A 13715-nucleotide genomic window follows, 5' to 3' on the forward strand; every position below is an offset into this window, starting at 1 on the left:
AGACATGTGCAGGAAAAAGAACAATATACAGTACGCTCAGACGTGCATTTTAATGGCTGTTATAATCCGGTTTATTTATACAGTGGTTATCTAAAATCTCTCATGAAGTGCTGCACTAAAGGTTTAAGAATGAAGCTGTAGAAAATGTAAGAGAAATATTACAAAGGATGAAACATTAAAGATCCCCACATGTTTCAAATGTGCAAAATACGGGATTGGGAGCATTTCTATTGCCTCTCAACGGCTCTCAACATGGTGAAGGCAGGTCGGCGGCTCACAGCTAACAGTTCAGAAAACAGTGAAAGTGCTGACAGAGATAAAAGTGTTCAGTCAGGACGGCGTTATCAGCTGTAACCGCCGTATGTGAGCAGTACAGAGCAGCAGCCCTGAGCTAGCCAGTGGGGCACGCTCAAATGCACAAAAAGCATGTAATGGCCGGCCCGGCTATGTCAACAAAGCACAGAGAAGCTCTGATTCCAACACACACAGAGGGAGAGAGACTTCATTCTCTGCTCAGGTAGACATTACTCCTCTATATCTTTACATAGACAATAGTTGTTGATGATATGTTAATGCTGATATCATAGACTCAGGTAGACATTACTCCTCTTTATTACACGGCTGGGTTGAATACTTGATTCTGATTGGTTAATCATGGCGTTCTGCGGTCTGTAATTTCTTTATAGCAGACCGTTGCTATGGGCGCAGCTCTGATGTCGGACTCTGGCAGATCATTTTCGTGTTGAATTTTTGAGGAAAATGGGACCCTGATTTCAATAAACTTCTTCTCAGGCTGCATCTCAAGTCTCTTAAACTGCATCCACGTTTCCCTCACTGCAACTTTTCCTTGCGTCTCATCCCTGGTGGGAGGGATGCGAGGGAAACATGGATGCAATTAAGAACTTTGGATGCACCCGTAAAGAGTAGGGCCGCCTGTATGTAGCCTGAAAGGCAAAACCCAGGGCCAAAAAGGCTGGCAAATACTCAATGCAGCAATTCCATCATCTGAGACTTTAAATGTGTTATAACTGATAGAAGTTATTCTTTAAGTCTCTACAACAAAATAATACTCTACATTTCAGATCAGACTGAGGAGCGGGTGAAATGGGGAATGCGAAAAAAAGGCAGAAGAAGACAGTAGAAGAAAAAAAAGTGAAATGCAGTAAGAGGAAGAGGAGGAGACTGACATGGCCACCATCCAACGATCCTCAGTGTAAGTGCACGGAGGTCCTCCTCCCGATCCTCCCATATGGCATCACAGCAGACCTCTCAGCTGTTCACTGTATACTGGCACAATCCCAGTCCTCCACATCTCCTCCTTTCTTCTTCTCTGCCAGTAATGGAGAAAAAACACTGGATAGATTTCAGCTGCAAGGACTCTAAAGCTCTCCACCTGCCACATGCCAGGGTGCGTGAGGGGGAATCAGAGGCAATGGAAGGTTGGACAATACTGGACTACAGTTTAATGATGTCATGACTTCAGGATCACCTTTCCATTTATTTCCTCCTGGAGGAATGTGGAAGGTGTGTGTGTGTATAGCCAGAGCTGCATTGTGTGGTTCACCTGCAGATATGATGCCATTTGATTGATTCTACAGTATTTTACAGATGTTGTTTTTTTTATTTTAGTGCAATATTTTTATCAGCCGACACATTCTCACTCCCAACTCCAAGACCGACGCACGGGGCACCCGTCTTGCGTTACTTTTGGACGGACTAGGGACGTTACATGCATAGTGTCCTTTCAAAATAAGCTTCCGTTTTCACAGGAAGTTAGGTTTAGGCAACACAACCACTTAGGTAGGGTTAGGAAACATCATATAACGGACCTGTAACCGCTTATCCAGGATCGCCCTGAACAGGTCGCCAGACTACCACATGGCTATTGTTCTTTAATATCATTTTAAATGATTGCTCATTTGTATATTGGATCCAAAAATATTGGTAACCAGTAAAACTTTTCCTTCTACCTTTCTTTTACCTGCATTTTGGGGAAGAAATGTATAGAAATAAAGCATATAAATCACAGAGATGAGCGGCAGCTTCAGTCTTTAAATACTAATATCAGCTTCCTGAGTGTGGAACCAAAACATTGAGTTTAAACATCATCGTTATTGGCCTTCAAAAAACCCATATGTGTCAACCTCTAGCTGTGTGTTATATAACTGCAGCATATGGACCAGTGAGCAGAGTTTTACCACAGCAGTAAAGGCTCCCTGTCCTCCCGGGTCTTCACACTGACCTTCTCTCTCCGTGCCTCTCCCCTCCACCAGACGGGAAGGTTGGACCGTCTCAACTCCGCATGCTGTCTGCAGCTCACGCCAACACTAAGTGAGGAAAAAATGTAACGCTGTACTGGATGTTGCAATATATAAATCTCTGTCTTTAAAAATATGATTCCACAGTGTATTTAATGACACTGAGTAATATGAGACCACCTGCAAGCTGGAGGGAGAGCTGACGGAGGGAAGTTTATGTTGCCAAAGTGTCACTCAACCTACTGCGTGAACTGTTGTTTCTTTGTGTTGGAGGGATATCATGCAGTAAATATAGAACGGTGTCATTTTTGTCAAAAACATGGAAGGGATGTTCCCAAAGAATGTAAATCAAGATGGTAGGGTTTATACTCAAACCGGCAATACATCATCCAGAGTAGGCTCTTATAACCATCCCCCCTTTTGGGGGAAACCAATCCGTCATTGACGGTAACAGAGTAAACAGAAGAAGTTGAAACATGTCTCCAAACTTCTACTTTAAACAAACCGGTAATAGTAATAACGCTATGCCATGCCCCTGCCATGTCCTAAAAAAGATCTAATAGAGGGGCTTCATGGCTCCAAGCTATAGACCAGACCAGCATGCCGTCATCGCCGAGGCTGCGCTTCTTTTTGGGGGAAAGAAACTCGCTGTCACATGAGCGAAAATTTTATAAAGTTGTTGTGTAGCGGGTTAACCAAGGCTTTCACATTGATATTTGAGGCACACAACAAATAGCCTAACGGGATTCAATCAAATCTGTAGAGATGTTTGGATAAGCAATATCCAGCCACTGTGTTGGACAGGGGAAGACTGAAGGGACGTGGCGGCGATCAACCTTCATTTATTAAGTAGTCGCCAACGCTCAGGTTCAGGCAAAGTCGCAAAATAATTATTAGACATGTGTATAGAACAAACGTTTGTCTAACAAGAGATGAATGAATACGAATTTGTCAAAATTACAATCCAAACATGCGTCAAATTGCATTGAAGTCAATGAGATCATCTGTTTTCTTTCCCCCAAAAGGGGGCGCGGCCTTGACTTTTTGTGAAGTACCCGTATATGCCGGTCTGATGTATACACTATTTTACATTTTTCTACACTGCAAAAAATCACAATTTTATCAAGATGTTTTGTTTAAAGTGAGTCTTAACATTATTTTCTTAAGAAAAGTCTTTCAAGCTGTTTCCAGTGAAAATCAAGTGAATGAGTCAGAGAAACAACAAAGGTTGCTGCTCTTTCAGATTTTATTGACTCCATGAAAAACATAAATGACTTAAGAATTTAGATTTTGTTAATCGTGTTTTATCTATATTGTTTATATCCTTTCCTGCAGTGGTTTTGCATGTTTTAGCCCATTAACTACTTACATGTAAACTTCACTGCATTTACCAATACTTGTTGAACCTCCCAACAACAAGGTCAAGAATGTACAGTCCTTAGAGACTGAGTCATAACGGGTCAACAAGGCTTGGTCCATTCCAAAGCCTCCTACTAATACAGCTGAGGACTGCAGCATTTCATTGTCTGCAGGATGCAGCCAACATAGATAAGACCAGGATTTAAGGCCTTCTCTGGCATCTTTGTCTTTACTCAAGAAGGAAATGACATATTGTGTTTTTATTTCCTTCCTCCCTCCAGCTTTTCTCTCTTTTCATCATCTGCCATGGCCACAACTACAGAGCTTTAGTTTAGTTCACCTGAACTGGAACAACAGCGCTCTCTGGCTGTTGTGTACCATAAAGCATACCAGCAGCTTTCTTGATAAAGACTTCTTCTACTCGCATTCATTTCATTTATTTACAATTAATCATATAATATCTCATAATTCTGATGGTTTTAATGTACAAACCATCATCATTATGAGGTAACAATGAGTAAAATGACGACATTAAATTATTGTCATTGCAGTTGCTGGACCCATGGCCAGATGTGCTATCGATGTACATACAGCAAAGAACACTCCCTCTGGTACAACATTTAAAAATGAAGGCAGATGATATTGGCCTTATGAAGAGCAGATGGCCATTTGGATCGTTTTACACAAAAATAAAGTAAATCAAAAAAGATTTCCTGGGAGAAAAATGAGCTGTGGTGACTCAGTTTGCGGTAATTTAGTAATATGCATCATTTGACACAGTAGATAAGACGGTTAATGACGCATGTGAATGCATATTTCTAAACCAATTTGCAATGAATTAATCAAAGCCAACCGACCATGTGAACATGGGTCCTTCGGCGGATGCTTGCTTTGCATGGTATGTTCTTGGTCTATAGGACCTGAGGAACTCTATGGATGTCTATAACAATGTCTTGTCAGTGGAGGGCAGCAGAGGGCAGGAGAATCCATTGCTTTGGACTCACCTTCACTCCGCCCTATAAATAGCTCATCGTCATGGTGATGGTGTGAATGCACACAGATTTTACATCCAGTCATTCCTCCTTGAGATGCTATAATGAGCAGCTGCTGAGGTGATCGTCTCTCTAATGGTGGAGTTGATGGTCAGCACACACACACAGTCCATGACACACAATGGACGGGAAGCGGTAACACCACTTCCTCATTGCTGGATTACATCAGATTATAGGATAAATGGGGATTAATGCAGATTAACAGTAGGTGTACAAGGTGAATCTGATCGGGCTCTAATGACATTTTTTTAACTGCTTCTGTAATGGAACATTTTGGATTTCTTGAGGGTTTCTTTTTTAAATTGTATTTTTTATTTGCTCAGTTAAATTAGTGTATTTGCCAAAGGACATAAAAAATGACAGCAGTTATAGAAACGCCTCGATCTAATTACTTTGATTAGCCATTAGCTTCCTGGTTATATCTGACCTGATATATTACAATAAGTGTGTCCCCAAGAGCTACTGTGGTGCCTTTAATGTCTCCAGTAAATGTGTCATTAGCTGAGCTCATTCTTGACCCTGGAAACAATAGTTTGACAAGTGGTTGGAGAAGTTGTGCTCGTGTCTGGTCAGTTGGAACATGTAAAGCCGATATCTATAAAAGCAGACCAAAACCACTCACAGAATCGAATGGTAAGAGTGAAAGTTACAAATTGCATTTCAAACTAAGATTTTACATAAAAACAACACATGATAATCGTACAATAAAAAAAGCAGTGTCTACTTGAGGCCCCTGTCACAAGTTCCACATGTCTATGAGTTGTTAACAGTTCTACCGGTCCGGTGTTGTCCTCTGGTGTCCTCTGGTGCTTCAGGCAATATTCTGCCTACTGCAGGTTTAAGTAAACTTTTGAATGCAATACTTTTACTTGTATCTGAATACCTCTTCAACAAAACTGATGGGTCCTAAAGCCATACTACTGTACTACCCATACTACTGTACATACTAATTATTGCAGTACTGCATACTATTTGGTATAGTATACTGTTTTAGCAGTTAGTATATTGGTGTATATTTACTGTTTTATATTAACAGGAACTAATACACTTCATGCAATGTCAGGTGTTAAACAAACTGCTACTCTGTCAATTCAATTTCACAAGATTTAATACTTATTTTTGTTTGTTTTCCAAGATCTTTCTGGAGCTGTCTTGCAATTTATTTATTCTTTCACACCTGTGAGCAGCTCCAAAAACAGACTCAAAACTGTTTTAGCATTAGTATGGAGTTATCTCCATAACAACTCAGCCTCCTGATGAAGAATGTAGGGAAGACGACATTTAACTCAGATCACACTATATGCTAAATGTTAAATTTCATCACATGCATGTTAAAACTCTATACAGGTTATAGCAAATAAACAAATGTTTGTTCTGTGATCTAACAAGGTGATCGCTGCATGCATGCATGCACACAACAGCAGCAGGCGAGCAGAGTGTTAATGTACCCAGACCATGATCTAACATGAGAAGATATTGCAATACAGTGGTGCTCAAACTGTAGGTCAGGCCCCTCTTGGGGGGAGCATATAGCCAGTTGTGTCATGGTTGTTGATGAGGTGGGTGTATAGGGAGCGTGCATGACCAGAGAGGGAAATGTTTATTGAAAATAAAGCTGAATGAATATGAATAATGTTGGAATAACAATAACAAACAAGGGAGCTCTGATACCAACAACATTCACATACCAGAACACCATGCAAAGCACAAGATGGGATGGGAGATTGGGTCAATGTCAGTGGGTGAAAAGGAAAAATACAGGTCATGAGAAGATTCAAGATTCAAGATTCAAGATGTTTATTGTCACACCGGTTATACAAGTACAGTCGTGTGATTGCTGGGAAGCTCCGTTAAGAAAACAGTAAGTTAAGAATAAGTTAAAAATTAAAACAACAGTGTATTTAATAATAATATACAGTATAATAATAAAGGAAGTACTTGGTATATGGTCACTAGAGAAGCTAAATATATAAATATATATGGGAGCAGTAGAGGTTGCATACTATAAAAATATTGCACAGGCATTTTTATTTTATTTTTTATTTTTTTATATTGCACATATTGCATTGATTGAAGATAGAAGAGAAGGATCAGAGGAGAGTGCAGTTTGATACCTCATATTGCAATGGTTTCTGGGTAATTAAGTTATACAAACAGAATAGTTTTAATTTACCAATGGTTGTTTGTGATGGTTGAAAAATGGTTGAACATTTCCATGATAGTTTTTGCAGGAAAAAAAAATAAGACTAGAGTTTCTGTGTCATTTAGATATGTCTAACTGTATTATGTGGATCACATCAACAAAACCAAAAATAGCATCAGTGTGGAGGAGGGACCTTGTTTTTGTGGGTTTTTAGGTGACTTTGCATTTGCAGTTCCAGTTCCTCTCAGCCGATGTGTGGTAGTAGCATGGATGTATTAGGGTAGTAGGTCAAACCTGCTGCCTCCAGATGGAGCCCCTGTGTCGCCTCTTCAACAAGGAAGCGTTGAGACGAAATTCAGCTTCATCAAGGTAGACACTGCAGACCAAGAACAAAACGGATGTTAAGTTATTTTACCTCCAAAATAAAGTAAAAGATTAAAATTTGCCAGATTGAAAAAATAAATAAAATAAATAAAATAAATAAAATAAATAAAATAAATAAAATAAATAAAATAAATAAAATAAATAAAATAAATAAAATAAATAAAATAAATAAAATAAATAAAATAAATAAAATAAATAAAATAAATAAACATTGTGGTGTGCAAGTTCAAGGTGCACTTACACAATATAAAACTAAATAAAAAAGGGAGTTTAAACAATTTTACTTAACTTTGTCGTCCTCTTGATCATACCCCTTCGATGAAGTCATATTTTTCTTCTGCCTTTTTTAATGCTTTTAAAAAAAAAATTCCACCTTGAAAACTGTAAGAAAAAATAATAAATATGGAACACATGCATTTTCTTAAATATTTACATAAGAGCAAGACAATTTTTTTAATATTTGAATTTGTTTTATTATACATACATGTATACCTGATTGTTTGCACACTGGCAATATTTGCACTATCTGTTTATATATATCTGTTTATTTTTGCTTATATTGTATATTGTTAGAATTTTTTTTTTTTATTATTCTTACTTTATTCTAACATTTTTATTTATTCTTTGTTATTATACTGCTTATTTGCACCAACAAAACCAAAGCAAATTCCTAATGTATACCTCTTACACCTGGCAATAAACTCGATTCTGATTCTGATTCTGATACCAAGAAGGAAAGGAAAAATAAATAACTAAAGAAAAAGAAAAGAAAAGAAAAAATAGAGCAAGACAATTAAAGGGACTGTTTGTAACTTTTTAAGTGTATAAATGTACCGGGTCGGGATCCCATGCGCGCTCGCGTGTGGCCGGAGTCTCTGCTCCTCTGCCTGCTTGCCTTCACTCACACAACGCGCATTCTCGCTGTCTCGCTGTGTCGCTCCACCTCTAGGCGTGCATGCGCGCTCACTACACACTGCAGAAGAGTTAGTAGCTCTGAGAATATCTAGTAAACGTTTGTTCAGAAATAAATGCTGCAGCTCCTCCAGACCAACAGAGGTTTCCCGTGTCTTGTGAAGTGACGGGGCTCCGCAGCGAGAAAGGTTATCGTCTCCGACCGGGTGCCGTTGTCTTCACTGTCTCCCACTGGCCGCGGTCAGGAGGCTGAAGCAGGAAAAGCCAACACTAGGATCAGCATTGATTCATGGAGAGACCTTCGTCTGGTCAGCTAACATTACTGCCAAGCAGCTGAAATACAGAGTGATATTGTGCTTTTAGCTGACGTGTGTCGCCTCACTGTTTTGAGCGATGCTCGTTCATGTCTATGTAGAGCGAGCACAAGCGCGAGCAACAGAACGCTGACTTTCGTTGACTTAAAGGCCACAGTTGTCGCTGTTAACAAGCATTTCTGATTCTTACAAACAGTCCCTTTAAATCCAAAATCTAACCCAAATCTAAATTGGGTTTAGAATGACTGGAAAACAGGACTAAACAATGTGTTGAAAATATATTCAACAAATAATCTCTTAAAATACAGGCTATCCCCAAATATTTACAAAAGAACAAGACAATTAAAATGTGTGTTAATTGGTGGTTTTATTTTGAAAGTCCACCACCGGATACCAGGTGTTCTATATGGTCTCTCTTGACTGCAGGTCAACTAATCAGTGCTGAGACACAACAGCAGGTAGCGACGTCCTGTCAACTCCAGGAGAAGAACTGGGATATCTGTTCAGCAGGAGAAACACCGAGCTTTTACTGCTTTCACCTCTCACTTCTGTCAACTATATTCCTCCTTTTTACTCTTTATTTTCTACCTCCTAAAGGGCGACAAGTGGCCCTGTTGGAAACGGAGGAGGAGCGGATCTGTGGAGTGAATTAAAGCGACTCAGTTTCTCAACTTAACTCACCTGAACATGGCTTCAACGACCTGCACCAGGTTCACCGACGAGTACCAGCTGTACGAGGAGCTGGGCAAGTAAGTCCTCCTCTTTTTTATTCATGTTTTTAATACCAAAAGTTAAAATAAAGCTTATCTGAGCTGGATGCATTGAAACTTTCCGCCTTTTACCTGTTCCTACCTTGATGTTCAGTTAGTACGTGTGTGCAGCGCGTCACGCCAAACTCCATTCACATTTCTCTCGATTTTACTTAAACCTTGATTATCAACTAAAATCACCAGTGTTAACATTATTAATGATTCCGTATTGAATCATGACCTCTTAATGTTTAATTCGGCCTCCTCTCTCTCATGTTTATCTCAACTTTTTGAGTCGTTTTGTCGCTTGCTCGTTAACGCCCATCAGCGTGTTTTTATGTATGTCTTATAATAATGCCTGGCGCACCAAATGGAAAAAGTTATATTTAAAAAAAACAAAAAACACCACCGAGTGCTTTGCAACGCATGCCGAATATAAAAGTGGCACATCATGATTAGTTAGTAAACTTTAAAAGTGCTCAAACAGGCATGTGCATCTGGTGACATGCCAGGCAAGTTAAAACAAGCAGAAATGTGGATGGAATTTGGTGTTGGTGTCATTATAGCAGCTCAGGTCACCTGTGACGCTCTCAGCACGCCTTAATGACACTCTGATGGCAACCTCGTGTACTGTATACAATAACCTCAATGTGTTTCTCAGTAATTTGTGCACGTTTCCTCCCTTTTGCAAAATGTGAAGTGTTGAAATTCCTCAGTGGTGCCACACATACACACACACACACACACACAACAGGGTGTTCAAACTTAGAGCAATTTTGTTTCTCCTCCAATATCAATATGTTTTCTGCAAAATCAAAAAAAAAAGTCTTTAATGATGGAAAGGTGTGGCTCTCCTTTTAGACCTGGCTTCAGGTTAGATCATGTAGGCTGGTTTGTTTTTATAATGAAGTTGTTAGAGGACCAGTTAAAGCTGCGGTGGGTAGAAATGGAGAAAATATGATTTAAAAAAAAAAAAAAAAAAATTATTTTTATTAAACAGTCAGGTAATCTGAAAAAAATCATGTGTCCTCCGGTGCTCCTAATGGCATCTGCAAGATTTCACAGACCGGAGGAAAACAACCAATCAGAGCCGAGCTGGAGCCTTTCCGTCTCTGAGCAGCTGTCAATCACTCGCAAACTCTGATCAAACGGTCAAACTAAGCAGCGCTGATCAAATATGAATCAATATTCTGTTACTGTAATGCCTATTTCTCCACTCAAATGTTTTCAGAAACATCTTGTAGTGTACTGTTTAGCTGTAAAATAAGAACATTTGTGACCCGGCAGCTATGTTGAGATCAGTTGAGGAAATACCAAGCACCGCCCACCAGAGTGAGCAAACTGTCTCATTTTACAGCTACAAGATGTTTCTGAGAACCTTTCAGGAGAGAAATAGGCATTACAGTAACAGAATATTGATTCATATTTGATCAGCCCTGCCTAGTTTGACCGTTTGATCGGAGTTCGCGAGTGATCGACAGCTGCTTCCGTTGAATGAACAGCCAATAGGAACTCTGAAATGACCTGTGATTGGCCGAAGTCTGCCGTCACGGTCTGAAACCAGAGCCATGATGAGGGGCAGAAGTCTAGTTATCTCTCAGAACACTTGAATTAAAATATGCTGAAAGATTATTATGGAATTTCTTTGCCCAATGATGCCAAAAACATTCCTCCTACTGCAGGTTGAAGTGCAACAGATACATAAAAAAACTGTCATAAAATGTAAGGAGCCAGAGGAGCGATGATGATGATGATCTGTACATTAAAACAATGATTACGAGAGTCTTTGAGTAGTGTCTTGTTGTAATCCAAGAGTTAATGTATGGCTCGCTCTACCTGCATGTTTTTTGAAACTCTGTCCATATAGTGACTGACTTGTGACCTTAACTCTTGCCTAGGGGTGCTTTCTCTGTGGTGAGACGGTGCATGAAGATTTCCACGGGACAGGAATACGCCGCCAAAATAATCAATACCAAGAAGTTGTCTGCCAGGGGTGAGTACAGGATGCCCTGTAAAGTGGCTGTCGACATACGACAAGGTTGCTGTGGTAACTGTTGGCGAGACACATGAGGCTGTTGCAGCAGCTTATACTCTGGGACTGTAGATTCCTTTTTTAGCCCCCTCAAAACCAACTTCCTCTTATTTTTGACTGTACGTGTTTTCTCACCGACTGTCGTTGTCTACTTCTGTCTGTGGGAGCGGACGGCGGTCAGGTTTCACATGGTACTAGCTTTTAAATTCACTTTCACGCTTTCCATCGCTGTCCATCAAAGAGACTCCCTACATGAATGAGGCCAGCAGCTCCTATTGTAACTCATTCTCTGATATCAACCACAGCATCCGATTTGTGACGAGCGCTATATGACTCACAGCGCTAGTCTTTCACATGAAAGCACATGCCAGCGAAGGCAACGTGGTGGCAGAATTGATAAAAAAAAAACCTCTTCTTTTGTTCTCTCCTCCCGTTGACCTTTTTGTCACAGGAAGTGGAGGCATGGATTCTTTTTATTTTTATTCTCTCCATCATTATTTTGTGCGGCGTGGGCCTCGGCCCCCGCCGACTGGGTGTTGCATCGCTGATTGATCCCCGCGGAAGACAGTGATGCACAAACAAGAGGAGATGGGCTTGAAAAGGCACACAGATGTAGCGTGTCTCATGGGAAAGCAAGGGGGGTTTCCTCACAGCTGCATGGAGAAAAAAGCAAAATGGGGGAGTACAAAACAGTTAAAAGGAGAATATCCATTCCTCTTCTCTCGATGGCTCAGTCATACAGCAAGATGAGTCGAGATTTGATTCATAGCAGGTCGTCCAGTGTGGTGAGAAATTGTAAGCTTGAATGAGAAAGCTTGTGGTTTCCAGAGGTGAGGGGGAGAACATGAGCGATGAAAGAGACGAGGGCAGATGTTTATAGAAAAGGAGATTGATTCCATGCTCGGATTGCTTTGGCCGAGTGCCTTCGCTGAGCCTGAGCCTCTCTCACCTGAAGGGGAAAAGGAGAGTGAAAAGGAAAGACGAGAGGAGGTGGTGTGTGTATGTGTGTGTAAGACGCCATGAGAGTGGTCGTCGACATCGTTGCTCCGCCGTTTGTACGAGGTGAAACCTTTTTCAGGAAGCAAGAAAAAGGAGATCTAATTAGCACTTTGTTATTTTTGCGTCTATCCAGTGGGACTTTTAATCCACAGGTACATTCAAAGATATTCCTGGTTTATTATAATTCAGGTGTTCCTTTCATAGTTTTGCCCATCGTTCGTTCCAATTGGTGAGATTATCATTGTCCATTTAAACAAAAAGCCTCAGTTTGGACGAACCTATTTGAAAAAGAAAACAAAGGCAGAGCCGCACTGTCCGTTGTAAACATTCATCACAGTTTACAGACCAACTTCATGGTTCTACTCTGACCTGCAGTACTTAATGTAGTTCTGACACATCCAAAGTGCAAAGAGGGATTATTAGCTGCATTTCAGGTGTGCTCACTTTGTTTCGATCATCTCGCTAAACTGTCGGCTTGTTTATGACTTGTCCGATTGTGATTCTTTCCCTGTCTTGACTTTGTTCTAGCGATGTCGCTGTGTTCTCAGGTCTCAGTAGTGAACCTGGTGAGTCAAGGCTGTTGTTGTGAACACAATTTTAGTCAAGTCTGAGATGAGTACAAATTGAGATTGAGTCCAAGTCTTTGGGTTTTGTGAAAGTGTCACCTTGGGCTCTGGGAAACTGTCATTAGTTGCAGCCATAATCATCTTTGGTATATGTTCAATCTGTCATTACAGACCTGTGGGTTTAGAAAATGTTGAAATGTGAAACAGGAAACAACGTAAATCTGCCTTAAGTTGCATTATTTGATCGAGTTGTTCCGAATCCAATACAGATACCAGTATTGGAAATGCTTCCGATACTGCCCAAAATTCGTTATCGGCGAGTACGCCAGTCGATGCACCGATCCGATACCATAACGTAACTACCATAACTTTCGTTTCGGGGGGTGGCAGTACCCTAGTAGGGTGTGTGTGTGTGAATATTGCATCCTGCTGGACAAATTAGCACACAGCCTGTCCACTGTGGAGACAGCTAAGAGAATACATTCAAGCATTCCTTCTCTATATTTGTTCATGTTTTACAAAGGGGTTAACCTGAGCCAGGCCATACAACAAAGATAGTAATCCTATCACATCCATACATGGTCAGTAGTAAACAGCATCGGAACATCTCTAATCGTAACTACAACTCTGATAACACAGTATAAATATATTCACACATGTTTTTTCCAATATCTTTTAAACTATGAAAGTATAACATCATTCCACACATTTGTCCATCACTATTAGAAACGATGGTCAAAACTATGAAAATGAGGCCGGATCATTGTTGAAGTCAGCGCTTGTATATTCTAACTACTTTGCATTATTGGTGTCAGTATCATGACTTCCCTGCTCTGTGGCCGCTATACTTTCCATTTGATAACCACATGGCCACAACCCAGCTCACCATTGGTTACGATGACAAACCACTATATGGTCAAAAGCATCGTGACATCACCGTCACCGAA

General features: G+C 40.3%; 1 protein-coding gene and 1 long non-coding RNA gene across 25 annotated transcripts in view; one reads left to right on the top strand and one right to left on the bottom strand.

Annotated features, from left to right (window-relative positions):
- Positions 1–335: 335 nt before the first annotated feature.
- On the bottom strand, positions 336–4758 carry LOC141760740 (uncharacterized). The gene is made up of 3 exons (XR_012592437.1): positions 4622–4758; positions 2239–2327; positions 336–1328 (listed from the first exon to the last, which is right to left on the bottom strand). It is a non-coding gene; the product is annotated as an uncharacterized LOC141760740 (long non-coding RNA).
- Positions 4759–8848: 4090 nt separating this feature from the next.
- Positions 8849–13715, top strand: part of camk2d1 (calcium/calmodulin-dependent protein kinase (CaM kinase) II delta 1) — a 77970-nt gene continuing 73103 nt past the window's right edge. For 18 of the 24 annotated variants that reach the window (XM_074623577.1, XM_074623582.1, XM_074623585.1 and 15 more), the window contains exons 1-2: positions 8850–9171; positions 11070–11164. In XM_074623577.1, coding sequence (XP_074479678.1) covers positions 9110–9171; positions 11070–11164 — 157 coding nt within the window. In that variant the 5' untranslated portion in view covers positions 8850–9109. Of the gene's footprint in view, positions 9172–11069; positions 11165–13715 lie in introns of all 24 variants that reach the window. The other 6 variants (XM_074623572.1, XM_074623575.1, XM_074623571.1 and 3 more) reach the window with 1 other exon arrangement.

The sequence above is a fragment of the Sebastes fasciatus genome, chromosome 22 (assembly GCF_043250625.1).
Source record: "Sebastes fasciatus isolate fSebFas1 chromosome 22, fSebFas1.pri, whole genome shotgun sequence".
In the NCBI taxonomy this organism is placed as follows: domain Eukaryota; kingdom Metazoa; phylum Chordata; class Actinopteri; order Perciformes; family Sebastidae; genus Sebastes; species Sebastes fasciatus.